The sequence below is a fragment of the Hypomesus nipponensis genome, chromosome 15 (genome assembly GCF_054491055.1).
Source record: "Hypomesus nipponensis isolate SF chromosome 15, ASM5449105v1, whole genome shotgun sequence".
In the NCBI taxonomy this organism is placed as follows: domain Eukaryota; kingdom Metazoa; phylum Chordata; class Actinopteri; order Osmeriformes; family Osmeridae; genus Hypomesus; species Hypomesus nipponensis.
Window position 1 is genome coordinate 17,067,744 of NC_140375.1, and position 13,612 is coordinate 17,081,355.

At 41.3% G+C, this 13,612-nt stretch overlaps 2 protein-coding genes across 3 annotated transcripts; both read left to right on the forward strand.

The window, feature by feature from the left end:
• Positions 1-224: 224 nt before the first annotated feature.
• On the forward strand, positions 225-7,406 carry il1rap (interleukin 1 receptor accessory protein). Of its 2 annotated transcripts, XM_084674397.1 has the most exons (12): positions 225-473; positions 563-592; positions 1,733-1,815; positions 2,434-2,734; positions 3,322-3,502; positions 3,596-3,785; positions 3,886-3,957; positions 4,095-4,218; positions 4,289-4,437; positions 5,026-5,169; positions 5,887-6,030; positions 6,434-7,406. In XM_084674397.1, coding segments are annotated over exons 2-12 (1,833 nt in total). In that variant the 5' UTR covers positions 225-473; positions 563-590; the 3' UTR covers positions 6,877-7,406. The 2 variants fall into 2 exon arrangements, with proteins under 2 accessions (XP_084530523.1, XP_084530522.1); XM_084674396.1 differs by having other exon boundaries at positions 225-592.
• A 133-nt stretch (positions 7,407-7,539) lies between these two features.
• On the forward strand, positions 7,540-9,066 carry LOC146257845 (uncharacterized). The gene has a single exon (XM_084674404.1). It carries the CDS (start codon positions 7,895-7,897, stop codon positions 8,714-8,716), a length of 822 nt encoding a protein of 273 aa, XP_084530530.1. The 5' UTR covers positions 7,540-7,894; the 3' UTR covers positions 8,717-9,066.
• The last annotated feature ends 4,546 nt before the right edge of the window (positions 9,067-13,612 follow it).

The following is a 13,612-nucleotide window of genomic DNA, read 5'->3' on the forward strand; positions in this document are numbered from 1 at the left end:
TACTAAATTCAGAATCCTTGATTCTGTTTTAATTAACTATTAAACACTACAAAAATGTAATCTTGCTTCAAATATATATGTATACAGCTCTTGGTATTGGAACTCGGATGTGATAACATTGAAAGCAGAACGTTTGCCCTCCCTATAGAAGTGTTCGTAAATTCGCTTTCAAAACGTTACAGAATGGAAGAAGTTGTAAAATTCGTTGTGTACAAAGTCGAGCATTCCAAAGGAGGGGCCAGGGTTATGTTTGTGATTGCACACACTGACTTCCTACTTGGCTACGCAGTTTACATCCTTTTAAAGCTAAAAGCAAAATGCAGTAGGCCTATCTGTTGAAGTCGGTTCTTAGACAGACATACACTCTATTGGCAGTTCTGTCTTATCCGGTTTAGATGTAGAATAGCCCCTTCGAGTTTTAAGGATTGGGCGCTCGATCAGTAGCCTAGCCTTCCGGTGTATTCCCGTTAAGAGTAAGTTTGACTGACTCAGCTGAGCACCTCGTCACCCTGCGCTACTCTGCCCTGCCCAGCTTGACACTTTCTTGTCGCATTTCTTACAGGAAACATCCGTAACTGTTGGAGCCGATCATGTAAGTACCTAGTTGCCTCGCAAAGGCAATGCATCTAATTATTCATACATTTTCTGTCATACATAGCCTATTTGTAGCCTCCTGTAACCTATATTCGCCAATAAATGTCACCGTCTTCATGCTTTAGAGTTTATAACCATATACATATGTAGGTTACTCTCGCAACTGTCACATTTATGTTGTGAAAGGGATGTGGTCATTCATGTTTTGATTGCGATCAAGGTTTATGCTTTAGTGACACACCACTTTATCGCTTGGTGGCTGCAGTCTCTGATCTTCCATAGAGCTTAATCTGAACATAAGCTAGCCAGTACCCCAACACGTTTCAACCATACAATCGCTAGCTAGCAAGCTCGGTTTGACGGATGATTTTTCACAGAAATAAGTACGCTTTTTGGATGCTAGCTATAGCTTCATTAAGTGTAATTTTGCTGCTTTTCTGCCATGAGGCTACAGATGTTTTACACTAAAAACTGTAACCGAACGTGTGCACGTGAGACGGTGACACAGAAGAGATGAGCTGTATGGTGTGAATATAGTTAAAATCTTCAATAAAGATAATTATAACACATGTAAATAACACAGGTGCTTGCCCAGTATATTTAGTGTATTTCTGATAACCAATTCTTCGAACCGGAAATTGTCTATCCGGCCGTTTTGGAAATATTTCAGTTGTTACACCAACACATGAAACATTTAAACACATTGCTGAGATACATTTGGATAAAGGGATTTCATGTACTCAATAAAATCATTCCAAATTAGTTTAAACTGAAGGATCTTGTCCAGATCGGTGTTTTTAAGTCAATATTATTTTGAGGCTCATTCCCTGACCTCTAAAAGTGGTTGTGTTAAGAGCTGTGTTAAGATTGGTTATATTCTCCGGTGATAATTGCATTATTTACCTGGATATCATGCAGTTTTTTTATGTTGTGTTGAAATATGTAATTACATGGTGCTACCAATCTTGACCAGGACGCTCTCCAATAATATATTTTTTTATTATAGATTAACCTCCTGGTTAAATAAAGGTTTAGAAACAAAGAAAAGTAAATCCTCTATTCATTAACGCTGTGCTAAATCAATGCAATTGTGCAGGAATTGGGGCAGATGTTTAATAACATGTCTCTTCATCCTTAGGGAATTCTTCATCATAGCTCTCCTGTCTCTCTATGCCACTTTTCTGGCTGTAGTTGGGGTCACCCCAGCTGTCACTCAATCAGGTGAGGGCCTGTGGAACAGGCTATTTATTGTGTGCATCCATATCATGGCAAACCAGTAGGGGGCAGTACAACAGTACGTATACATGTAATGGTTCAACTGGATGTTACAGTCCATTCGGAACATAGTAAATGTTAATGTGTCCCTTGATTTCATATACTATGTGAATAACGAGGACAACAGGTGACACTACAGGTGACACTACAGCTGGCGAGGCACCTAATATAATCGTACCGTAGTTACTTTTTCAATTGCTGCATTCATGTCCCCAATAACAATGTAAGCTTTTTTTTCTGAAGACAGATTCGTTTTAGGCAAATACAAAATGGGGAAACTAGCAGCCTATTTTTTGTTGTTGCTCAGGTCCAAGATGGCAAAGACCTATTATGGAGCCGAAAGAACAAGGAGCCACTCTAGAATAGGCTTACATTTCTAAACAATCAAGTCAAAGGAATACTACGTATACAGTACTGATAGCACTCATGTTCATAAAGTGATGGCGTGTCCAGCTGGTTGCGAGTGCGCACGAGCCTCGGAGCATGGCACCTCTCCTTTCATTGTCATAGAGTAAAAAAAAACGCTATAAATGTCCCCAACACCACTGTTTTCTACCTTTCCAGTGAGCTCTCCTGTTCCTCCATGCCATGACTGGGGGGAGTCGAGAGAAGGAGCAGTGCAAGTCCTGGAAGGAGAGGCTGGTTGGCTGGACTGCCCTCTATTCTCTCATCCCACCGTCTATAACTATAGTTCAGCCGTGGCAGCAGGCCTTAACCTAGTGTGGTACCACATGGCAGCGGGGCAGGACCTGGAGCAGCCGTTAGACTTCCACCAGCCTGACCACAGGCTGAGCAAGGAGAGAGACAGGCTGTGGCTGCAGCCCGCCATCTCTCAGGACACCGGCCAGTACCTCTGCATGCTACGGTAGGACACTGTACAGCACTGTGCATTTTGTTACGTTGACATTCTCGGGTAGGTCGCTGCAGTATGTCTGCATGCCCAGCTAGACTTTCCCCAGATTGGTTTGAATACGGCACTTTCCCCAAAGCCAAAGTTCACTGAAAGACAACTGAAACACAAAATAAATAAATAATAAATAATCAAAAATAGTTGGCTCAGAAAACAAGTACATTGATGCACAGCTATTCTGCACTACTGCTACAATAGAAAAGAATAAAAGTTCAAAAATTCAATTTGTACAGCTTGCAACTTAAAACAAGCTATATATTGTTATTCACCAGACACCAAACTTCCTAGTAAAAGTATTCTTTTATTCAGCTTTTCTCTCTTCATCTCTTATCATTGGAAACTCATAGTTGGTTTCATTGTGTTGTGTACTGTCCTTCATATACTGTTGGAGGCTGCCTGGCAGTACCCATTTGCCTCAAGAACCATCCCAGTTGATGTTCATTTCCTGCTTGTGATATTTCTCTTCTGTTCCTGCAAATGGAAGACAAATACGACTCCTGTCTGTCTGTCTGTCTTGTCTGAAATGCATCTTTCTCATTCAGAAACAAGACATCTTGTGCTAAAATTGCTGTGCGTCTTGAGGTGAAACCCCGTTCTCAGAACCCTGAGTGTGAGGTGACCTCTGCCGTGTCCCCTCAGCAAGCCATCATCCCGATACAGGAGGGGAAGACCCTTAGCTGCCCAGACGAGCCCAGCACCAAACACTCAGTCCTCTGGTTCCACGTGGGTTCACATGATCTCAGATCTAATCTTTACAATTGATCTGTACATCAACCTCCTGTTACAGCTAAGCTCTTCCATTGCTCATCCATACAGGTATTTCTACACCCCTCTCAGAAGTGTAAGATCTATCCTTTTTGGGGTAGCGATCGTGAGGTCCAGGGTAACAAACTGGTGGTGCACAACATGCTAGAGCTGTACCAGGGACCTTACTACTGTGTAGTGACCTATGAGAGCAAAGGAAAAATCATGAACTTCACCAGGATGATCAACGTTACTGCAGTGTGTAAGAGTCAAAGCTCTTTGTTTCTATGATAATTGCATTCTGAGATCTTTTAGCTTTCTAATATGTAAATGATTATTGCTCTTGTGTTTTTTTCTGTCAGCTCCCTCTGGTTTACCCAAAGAGCCCATGATACTCAACCCTGACAAGAAGCAGGTCTTTCCAGTTAAACTGGGTACAGTAAACAAGAGAAACGCATCTCTAATAAACTTCCCATCCACCCTATTGATCACTGACAGCGGAAGCGCAATCAGTCGTGTTGAAATGGGTGTTCATGTTAATGCTAAGATGGCTGGACATGTTGACTTGCAGGCTCGGATGTATATCTCAAGTGCAAAGTGAAGTTTCCCTACTTAGAGGGGTCCAAAGACATGTGGTGGACCATTGATGGGAAGGCTGTGGATAACCTAGACCCACGCATCACCTCCAAATTAGAGTAGGTTTCCCTTTTTTACGCTCCTCTCCTCTCATTTCCTCCTCTTACTTGTCCTTCTCTAACCTGATAGGGAGGTGTCAAATTATTTCGGCGATGTGGATATGGAGAATGTACTACGTATCAGAGATTTCAACTCTGAGGACTTGACCAGAGAATACAACTGCTCTGCTCGCAACCAGAGAGGCTCGTCTACTTCTAGAGCAGTGCTAGAGGAGGAGGGTAAGAAACTCAGTTAACAACCCAATATATGGAAAACCAAAAGGCAATTCTTTAAAATAAATACAACTATTTAATTTAACTATCAACTAAATACACATCTCAGGGTGAACCTTGTTTACCAAGAGCTGACAGTGCCAGTGTTTTGTGCTTAGACTTGGTTCGCAGATGCCCTTAGAATTTCTCCCAAAGGTATTTTGGTTAGGAACCTGTGCAGCCCAATCAAGTTCGGTGATTAGAACAAATGATAACATACATTTCAACCCTGTTATACATCACGGCACAGTTTCCCAGACATGGAATAAGCCTAGCCCTAAACTTGAAATGTTTTCAATGGAGATCTCCATTGAATATTTCTCTTACTTCAGGACAAGGCTTAATCCATATCTGGGTAACTGTGCCCACATGTATCAAATGAAGTGTATTTGTATAGCCCTTTTTACAAGCAATGTCAGAGGGATTCACATACGCCCATAGAACTTCCCCTCAGCCAACCTCAACCCTCAAGGAAGACAAGGAAAAACTCCCAGAAAATGTGTAAGACCTGTTCTAGTGTTTGTATTTCATGTTGTGATTGTTGTCACCGTCCAGTGTACCTGCCGTACGTGGAGTTGAGCTGTGGTCTGGGCGTCACCCTGTTAGTCATGCTGGGTCTGTTCGTGGTGTATCAAGTGTTCTGGCTGGAGCTGCTGCTTCTTTACCGCTCCTGGTTTGGCACGGACGAACGTTTCACAGGTGGCGACCTCTGCATTTACATTTACATTTACAGGGTTCGTACAAGGTGCTTAAAGTGCTTGAAGTACTTGAATTTGACTCGCCAAAAAGACAAGCAGTCTTTAAGGAGTTTCAAAGTCTTAAATGAAGGTTAAGAGCTGTAAGAATTGGTGTCAAATCCGCGACATGTGCGTCAGGTCTTAAAGAGACAGCCGTCTAATAAACCCACTGCTGTCCGTCTCATTAATGTTAATCAAAAAACAAAAGAAAAAGAGAAAATCTCTTGCTGCTCTTGATCGAATAACATATGTAGCTTTAATAAGGAGTCATTTAAATTAAATAAAGTATATTTTTCATAAATGAGATTTTGCATTTTAGTCCTTGAAAACCCCAAAATAGTGCTTGAAAAGTCCTTGAAAGTACTGGAATGTCATTATACAGTATCTGTACAAACCCTGCATTTAGTCTTTTAGCAGACGCTCTTATCCAGAGCGACTTACAGTAAGTACAGGGACATTCCCCCCTGAGGCAAGTATGGTGAAGTGCCTTGCCCAAGTACACAACGTAATTTGAATCGAACTGGCAACCTTCTGATTACTAGCCCGACTCCCTAACCGCTCAGCCACCTGACTCCCACAGACACTTCTAGAATCACTCACAAACAGCAGTTGTGCTTCAGTCGGCAAACTCTTGTGTTCTGGACTAACCCTTCCAGCTCTGTGTTTCCTCCTTCTTTAGACGATAAGGAATACGATATCTACATCTCATACGCCAGAAACAGCGAGGAGGAACATTTTGTCCTCATGACCTTGCGCCGGGTCCTGGAGAACGAGCTGGGATACTCAGTCTGCATCTTTGACAGGGATAGCCTTCCTGGAGGGAGTAAGTATCAAAGAAAATTCCAAATTAGGAGTATAAGAGATTGAGAGGAAAAAAAAGAGTATGGAATCATAGCTGACGTTGTTTATTGGTATTGATACATTTACTAAGGTGACAATGCATCGAGGATGTTTGTTGGTAGTGATTTGACACCAAGGTGACATCGGGCATTGAGTGACTTGAGTGAGATTACATTACATTTACATTTAGTCATTTAGCAGACGCTCTTATCCAGAGCGACCTACAGTAAGTACGGGGACATTCCCCCGAAGCAAGTAGGGTGAAGTGCCTTGCCCAAGGAGACAACGACAATTGGCACGTTCAGGAATCAAACCGGCAACCTTCTGATTAATAGCCCGATTCCCTAACACGCTAAGCCATCTGACCCCTATGTGATTCCTTCCAGCCATCACAGATGAGACGCTGAGTTTTGTGGGCCGCAGTCGGCGTCTCCTTGTGGTTCTGAGTCCAGGCTATGGGCTGCAGGGGACCCAAGCCCTGCTGGAGCTTAAGGCTGGGCTGGACAGCATGGCCTGGGGGGGCCAGCTGCGGGTCATCCTGCTGCAGTACAAGCCTCTGAACCGGGACTCCTGGGTTCGAGAGCTGAGGCGGGCACGGTTGGCCCTGGTGCTTGTTCGTTGGCAGGGGGACAAGTCTGTCAGTCTGTCTTCCAGGTTCTGGAAGCGTCTTCGTTTAGAGCTTCCGGTCAGGAGGATGAAAAGCATCCAGCCTTGTGAAGGCAGTGTCGTGCTGCTTTCAGACATGCAGCAACACAAACAGACAGAACATGACGGCGTAGACCTGAAACTAACACCGGATGATCTTCACAGACCAGTTGTGTCATGTTAAATAATTCATTTCACTTTTATATTCACATCGTGTTTATCATGAATTTTTGCCATTTGTGTTAAGTAGTTTTTTTTTATTTGATTGTTGTATTATTTCACGGTTACTTGTTTTGTCATTTTTTTACAACGTTATTTGGCATTCAACTTAAACTGCAAAGCATTTTTATACCACACATTTCTAAATCTAATGAAACATGATTACATTGTTTTCTTGAAATACTGCTTCTCTGTATTTCAAGCTGCCTAAATTAGAGTTGCTGTGAAAGGTTCCTGTAACACTAAAAGCAGATTAAAGCAGCTAAGGTCCAGTGACATATCCACCTAAATTGCTCATTCACTTTTTTCTTATTTTTTCTTTTTTTGTTTGTACATATGTTGACATTTTTGTAACATTTATATATCAAAAAAAGATTTTGTAGCGATGATATGCAATACTGTACAGCAGTCTTAAGTATCCAAGATTTTTACATTAATATTGTCTTTTATATGTATATTCTTTATATATTTATTTTCTTTCGTAAGAGCAATTTATAGTTTTTTTTGTCTTTTCATTTCATAAGCATTTTAAACACAATTTAATTAACATTTGGTTTAATATATCTTATTTATGAAGACACATTAAAATTAAATCATTCAAACATGTCAAACCACATGTGTGCACTATCCTCACTGCCATTGGTGAGTTACCATCGGTGAGCGTCAGCCTATTTGCCAATAGTCGATGGCAACAAACTTTATTTTGTCTGATACCTACACATTAGTTACTGTTACAGGACAATTGTGTATGGAACACCGTGAGTCTACAATACAGTCATCGGCAGGAAGTTCACCCAGTAGGCCTACAGTTCAGTTCATATTAGAAACAACTGCTACAGGTGACATTGAGGATCCCTCTAGTCTGGTAGTTCGAAAGGTAGTGGTACAGTGTGCGTTTGGGTGTTTCAAATTTGTGGAATGTGAATTTCCGTTAGTGTGTATTAGTCTTAAGGATAAGATTAAGGTGGTTTGGGGTTGCTAAAATGAATCTCTCTCTTGTAGACATGATGGAAGCCATCCTGAGGTGTTTACAGGTGAGCCGCAGGTTGCTGCTGGTCTTGAGCCCAGACTACCTGACAGAGAAAAGTGTGAGTCTGCTGGAGTATCGCCTGGGTCTGTACCTACAGAACACCTCCCAGGCTCACATCATCACCATCCTCTACAAGCCTGTCCCAGCCTACTGCACCAAGGCTTTGGACATGCGACGCACTACCACCATCACCTGGAGAGGGCGCCAATCTGAACCGCCCAACTCACGCTTCTGGAAGCGTCTGCGTTTGGCTCTACCTGTTCGCTCTCTGTCCCTAGGAAGAAGGCTCATCGACAGCTCCTCCTCACACTTGGACCTGGCCTTGGAGGCGCTACAATGCCAGCGCGGCATAGCTCCCCCGCACAAACAAAGCAGGGCTGTGGCCAGAGGAAAGAGACAGAGACAGGGGTGTTCTGGAGGCCACAAGTGTAGACGGACTGAGCATAGTAACAACTCTATAATGCGTCGCTACTTGGCAAGTCAAAACAGTGTGGTTTTAAACGAGGCCTTGGGGTCCACGCTTCACCAGCCGTCACCCCACAACACAACCGACCGCACAGCCAATGACATCGGCACGACAAACAACCCAGAAACAGCTGACTCCACAGACACAACTAATGCAACACACAGAGATAGCTATTTACTATTTAACCACACTGACAAAACAAACTGTATTTCTAAATGCATTGACTCAGCCAACAGCTTGGAAACGGCTAAATGCACAGCTGGCACATCTCAGGATCAACCCCGCTCTTTATCAACCACAACACTCTGATAGCTGCTTCAGGATCTCCGGTGGAGAACGGCTCTTTTATAGAAAAATCACTTGTTATGATGCTGAGAAATGTGATTTGATTTGAAGTAAGTTAGAGACAAAGAGAGACAAAACATAAGAATTATAACAAATAGCATTGAATGGCTGATGTTTTTCTTTTAGGCTTCATGTTACTTTTTTCAAATTCCAGGAACAGACGATTTTATATCTTGTTTGTAGATGTTTGCTAGATATCACCCTTTTATTACACAAAACACCTTGTTGCATGCATCTTCCTATCTTCTCCATAATATACCCACACTGTGTGTGTTTGTGATAGAAATCCACAGTTGTATCAATTGCTAAATTCATATAATGTCAAATAAATGTTGACTATTATATTTGTTCTTGTATTGTAAATTCATTGTGGCACATTTTGTTGAAACACATTTTTTCTGTGCAGCTGCACAGCAAGTAAGTAACCAGTCAGACAGGCTTCTGGAACTATGGCCTAAGAAACTGTTAGACTACCATCAAAATTCATAATTTGGCCTTTTTAAGGTTGCATGGGCATGTATTTACTATTTAATTAGTTGAATATACACAGCTGATCGACAGCTTCAAAGTTCCTTTCACAAGGAGGGGCAAGGCACATGCTGATGGTACTGGTCATTTGCACATTAACTCCAAGGACGGAATAGAACAAACTTGTTTAATTGGTGGAACAATAATGAGGTAATCTACATTTTTGTTAGTCCGGGGAAGTACTCAAACTTGAGTTGAAGAGTTGAACTCTTATTGCCAACTGCCAAATGTAATCAGTTCCTGAATACAACTTAGATGTCAATTTTTGTAATTAGTAATGTCATCTTTTCATGTACAAAATCGAATGTATTTTGTCATCTGGTAAACATTCCTGATAACGTGTACAAACATCCCTTCTGTTGTATTGGAACTCAGGTTAGCGGTGTTTTTTAGTCAGAAAATCTGCATGGGAACAAATTGCAGATGGCTTTTGCAACAGCCCTTAAAGTTTCGATGGCAGACAAGGTAAGATCCTTAATAATGCTGATCCAGACAACGCTTTAAGCCTCAGTGTCTTGGTATAGTTGGACTCAAGTTTTTGTACTTATAATTACATACCCACAAATAGCAATCATTTTGAAATGGTTCATTTTACAACACTTCCTGAATACACGATTGAGCTGATAGTATTTCCATCCTGTGCTGACATCCTCATGTCCTGTTTATAGCCTCTGAAAGGTTGTCTTGATAAGGGTTGTGATCTGAAGTGTGACTGTGTGTATGTGTGTTTGTGTGTGCGTGTGTGTGGTGTCTTTTAGTATTAAAAAAGTAACCCAGGATCGTGTGCCATCACACACACCCTGGGGCAGGTGTCAATGCCTTTCCCTCTATCTCCCCAAGGCAGGCGCAAGGTAGAGATGCCAAAGGGCATCTTTACCAATCGCACACCGTTATTTCCCTTTATGGAGCAATTGGTGACCGAGAAGTGCCGTGTTCCCTGGGAAAACACTGTGGATGGTCAGCTGCTGCCGTCAGCAGTGAGGAACACCTGAAGCCTCACGCCATCCTAACACCATCCTCACACCTGAAGCCTCACGCCATCCTAGCATGTCCAGCTCTGGAAGAGATTCAAAGACCGCTGAACCTTTTTCTGTCCTTTTTAAAAAAAGTTGAGAAGGACAATTTTGAGTGAGGAACAGGAAGGTAGTATTTGCAGAGGCCATCTTATGTTTTACCCTTCTGTTCCTCATTCCTTCTGAACTTTTTTTGTTTGTAATTCTTGATTCTTTAATTCTAGAGCTGTATATCCACATCCACATCTTTATCCACATCCACATCTTTATAAAAAAAAATGTAGGTCTCAGTTTTGACTAAACAAGCCAGACTGATAAACTGAGGGCACTGTTTCTCATTTCCTATCTTACCAATTTGACCACATTTTGGTCACCGGTTGGTTTCCACCAGCTTAACAGAAAAGCTAGTGAAGATGTTGATGTTGAAGATGTTAAATTCAACCTCTTTTATGTAAGTACCCTCCCCATCATCCTGACATTTAGTATTTAGTATTCTGTATCGTTCTGTATGTGTTTTACTTTTGACATTTTGACATTTATCTAACTCCTCCTGTTATCTCATACATGTGTAAGATATACAGGTCTTATCATAACAGTTAAAATGATTCCCTATTCAAAACTTTACAATGCCAAAGGCAGTCATTTACATCCATGTTTCCTGCTGCGAACTTCCTTTCACTGTGGTGAGGACTGAGAAATAGTTGATGGCAAGATATTGTTTATTGAAGTATACCTGACGGGTCTTTATTTGTGTAAGCGATTTAGATGTGGACGATTGTTCAATTGTTCAAGGAAGTGATTGAACATTGATACAATGTTTTCGTATCATTACTGTTATTCAAAATGTGTGTCTTAAAGCTTCTGTAATGCTTGTTTGTATTTTATTCCCTATTTTCTATATTACAGACATAGACTTGACTTACAGTATACATGAGTTATGTAGATGTAATGTAAATGTAATGTAAATGTACATGCATGCTGTATCTATGTATCATACAGTATCTTTTTAATGTCTCAAACTGCTGCAACAATATGATACTTCAATCGTATAATATGCCCGTTTAAGATTTAGTAAGCCTAATTACGTCTTACGTCTTAAACCATGCTAAATTGTGCACGCAAAATTATTTTTCTGTCTGTTCTGGTCCTATACCAGTGGGCCTTTTATACACCAGAAATACCTCTGTCCTTCCTTTAAAGGGCCGCATCGGATCCATTTAATCAGTTCATCACAGTACATACAGTCAGTTCATCACAGTACATACAGTCAGTTCATCACAGTACACACAGCCAGTTCATCACAGTACATACAGTCAGTTCATCACAGTACACACAGTCAGTTCATCACAGTACACACAGTCAGTTCATCACAGTACATACAGTCAGTTCATCACAGTACACACAGTCAGTTCATCACAGTACATACAGTCAGTTCATCACAGGACATACAGTCAGTTCATCACAGTACACACAGTCAGTTCATCACAGTACACACAGTAACAGTGTCCTCTGGAAGGGAAAGGAGCTCTGTGCCTGTGCTCCCCACACAGTAAAACACTTCATTATTATACAAACACTTTCTGGGATGCCTGCCAAATAGTTGGATAAATCTATAGAATAATCTGAACAGATATTCACGCTGTGGGGTTTTGAAATAAATCCCCAATGTGTGGTTTGTTCCTTGATCCATATTATGATGGATTATCTCGTTAATACTGCCACTGGGTGAGGTAACAAATTAAGTTTATATTCTCACTGCATTTCATATGTCTGGTTTTAATGTGGCACAACATTTATTTTATTCCTGTCTGGCTTCAACAAACACAAAATACAAAAGGTTTTGCTTGGGACATGGGCCTGGGTCCAGTCAGCGGGGAGTGTGGTAGATGTATGTTTGTGACAGAAAACCTTCCTCTTGCAGAGACAAAGGTCAGCTAGGTGGTCATGGCACATTCTTTACTCACTGTAAACACTTGACTACAGTTATTTGATCTGATCCCTTTTCTGTTACAGAACTCAGAGAGGGATTGGAATCTTTTTTATTCAACAACTGCATTTAAATCGTACTAGTTCTTTGTACAGTACCACCACAAAAATAAACAAAATTACAATTACAAACTGTTCATTCATACTTTATACTCTTTGCATATGAATTGGTAAAGAGAGCCTGGTAGAGACTGTCACATAGGAGGCATAATGATTGATGTCTTGAGGAAGACCAGAGGGAGGCTGTAAGAGTGAAGACCACACAAAGACAGTTTGAAGTTTCCTAACAAGGTTTACATGGTGACCAGTCTGTGGTAAATCATGTCTGCAAACTTACACCAAAAATTCCAAATAGCAAGTTAATTACCACACACACCACAGAATATCTAAATACTTTAGGCATTTGAATTTAAAGAAAAATGATTACCCAAATTGAGACGAACGGTATCTGATGTTGGTTATCTATCCGTAAGTTACTTTGTGTCATTTGGAATTCCATAACCAAGTTTATAGACCTCTTGATTTCCCTCGTCAATTCTTTCTTCTGTGTACGTTCTTGAGAAACATTATAATTACTCACTTAGAATATTTCCCCCCCCAAAAAATTAAAGTGTAGTTTTGAATACCAACAGCATGCATTTATGTACGGTATGTGTGTGTGTGTGTGCACTTGTGAATCTGTGTGCTTCCTTTAACTGAGTACATGGAGACTTGTGGTTTGTATGTGGTTACTCATCTCATGGTCAGAATGCCATAAAAACACATTAACCATTAAGCCTTGAGGAATCCAGGCACACGATGGAAAACGCAGTGCCTCTGGGGCTCTGATTGAGTCTGGTGTGGCCCCCATCACTAAGTGTCCCGGGGGCAGCACCCACAGACCTATAAATCATACGTAACCAAATTCAAATGAGTTCCTGAAGTCTAACGATCATCACTTGAAGGCTGAGTCTAGACCTTGTCAATTGTTAACTCAATTTGGAACCGCGGTCATGATTTCTATCTTGTACAGATTTATGGGTGAGTATGTGTGTTCATATGATTGTCAGGTTAGATCTACTCATCAATCAACTGCAGGGACAGATCAATACTGTCAAACGTACTAAGGAATTGCTCATGTGCACAAGTGGCTGCTAAACTTCTGCAACCTGGACATATGAAGGACATTTTGAGAACGCTAACATGTGGCACTGTGTTAACGAGGCGCTGGCAAACATACATCTAGTTCTGCTAGGTCTGTCAACCAGTTCAGTCTACATGCTACATACCAGGTGATGCTGATGATATAAGTGGTCTAAGGCTCTGGGTCCAAGTGTCTGGGGAATGATGCTTC

What these genes read in the sequence shown, in the direction of transcription:
- il1rap (XM_084674396.1), top strand. An exon ending in CACGGACGAACGTTTCACAG is followed by an intron (nt 5,170 to 5,886) that starts GTGGCGACCTCT and finishes CTCCTTCTTTAG; the next exon opens with ACGATAAGGAATACGATATC. An exon ending in GGATAGCCTTCCTGGAGGGA is followed by an intron (nt 6,031 to 6,433) that starts GTAAGTATCAAA and finishes GATTCCTTCCAG; the next exon opens with CCATCACAGATGAGACGCTG.
- LOC146257845 (XM_084674404.1), top strand. Translation starts at nt 7,895, where the DNA reads ATGAATCTCTCTCTTGTAGACATGATGGAAGCCATCCTGAGGTGTTTA.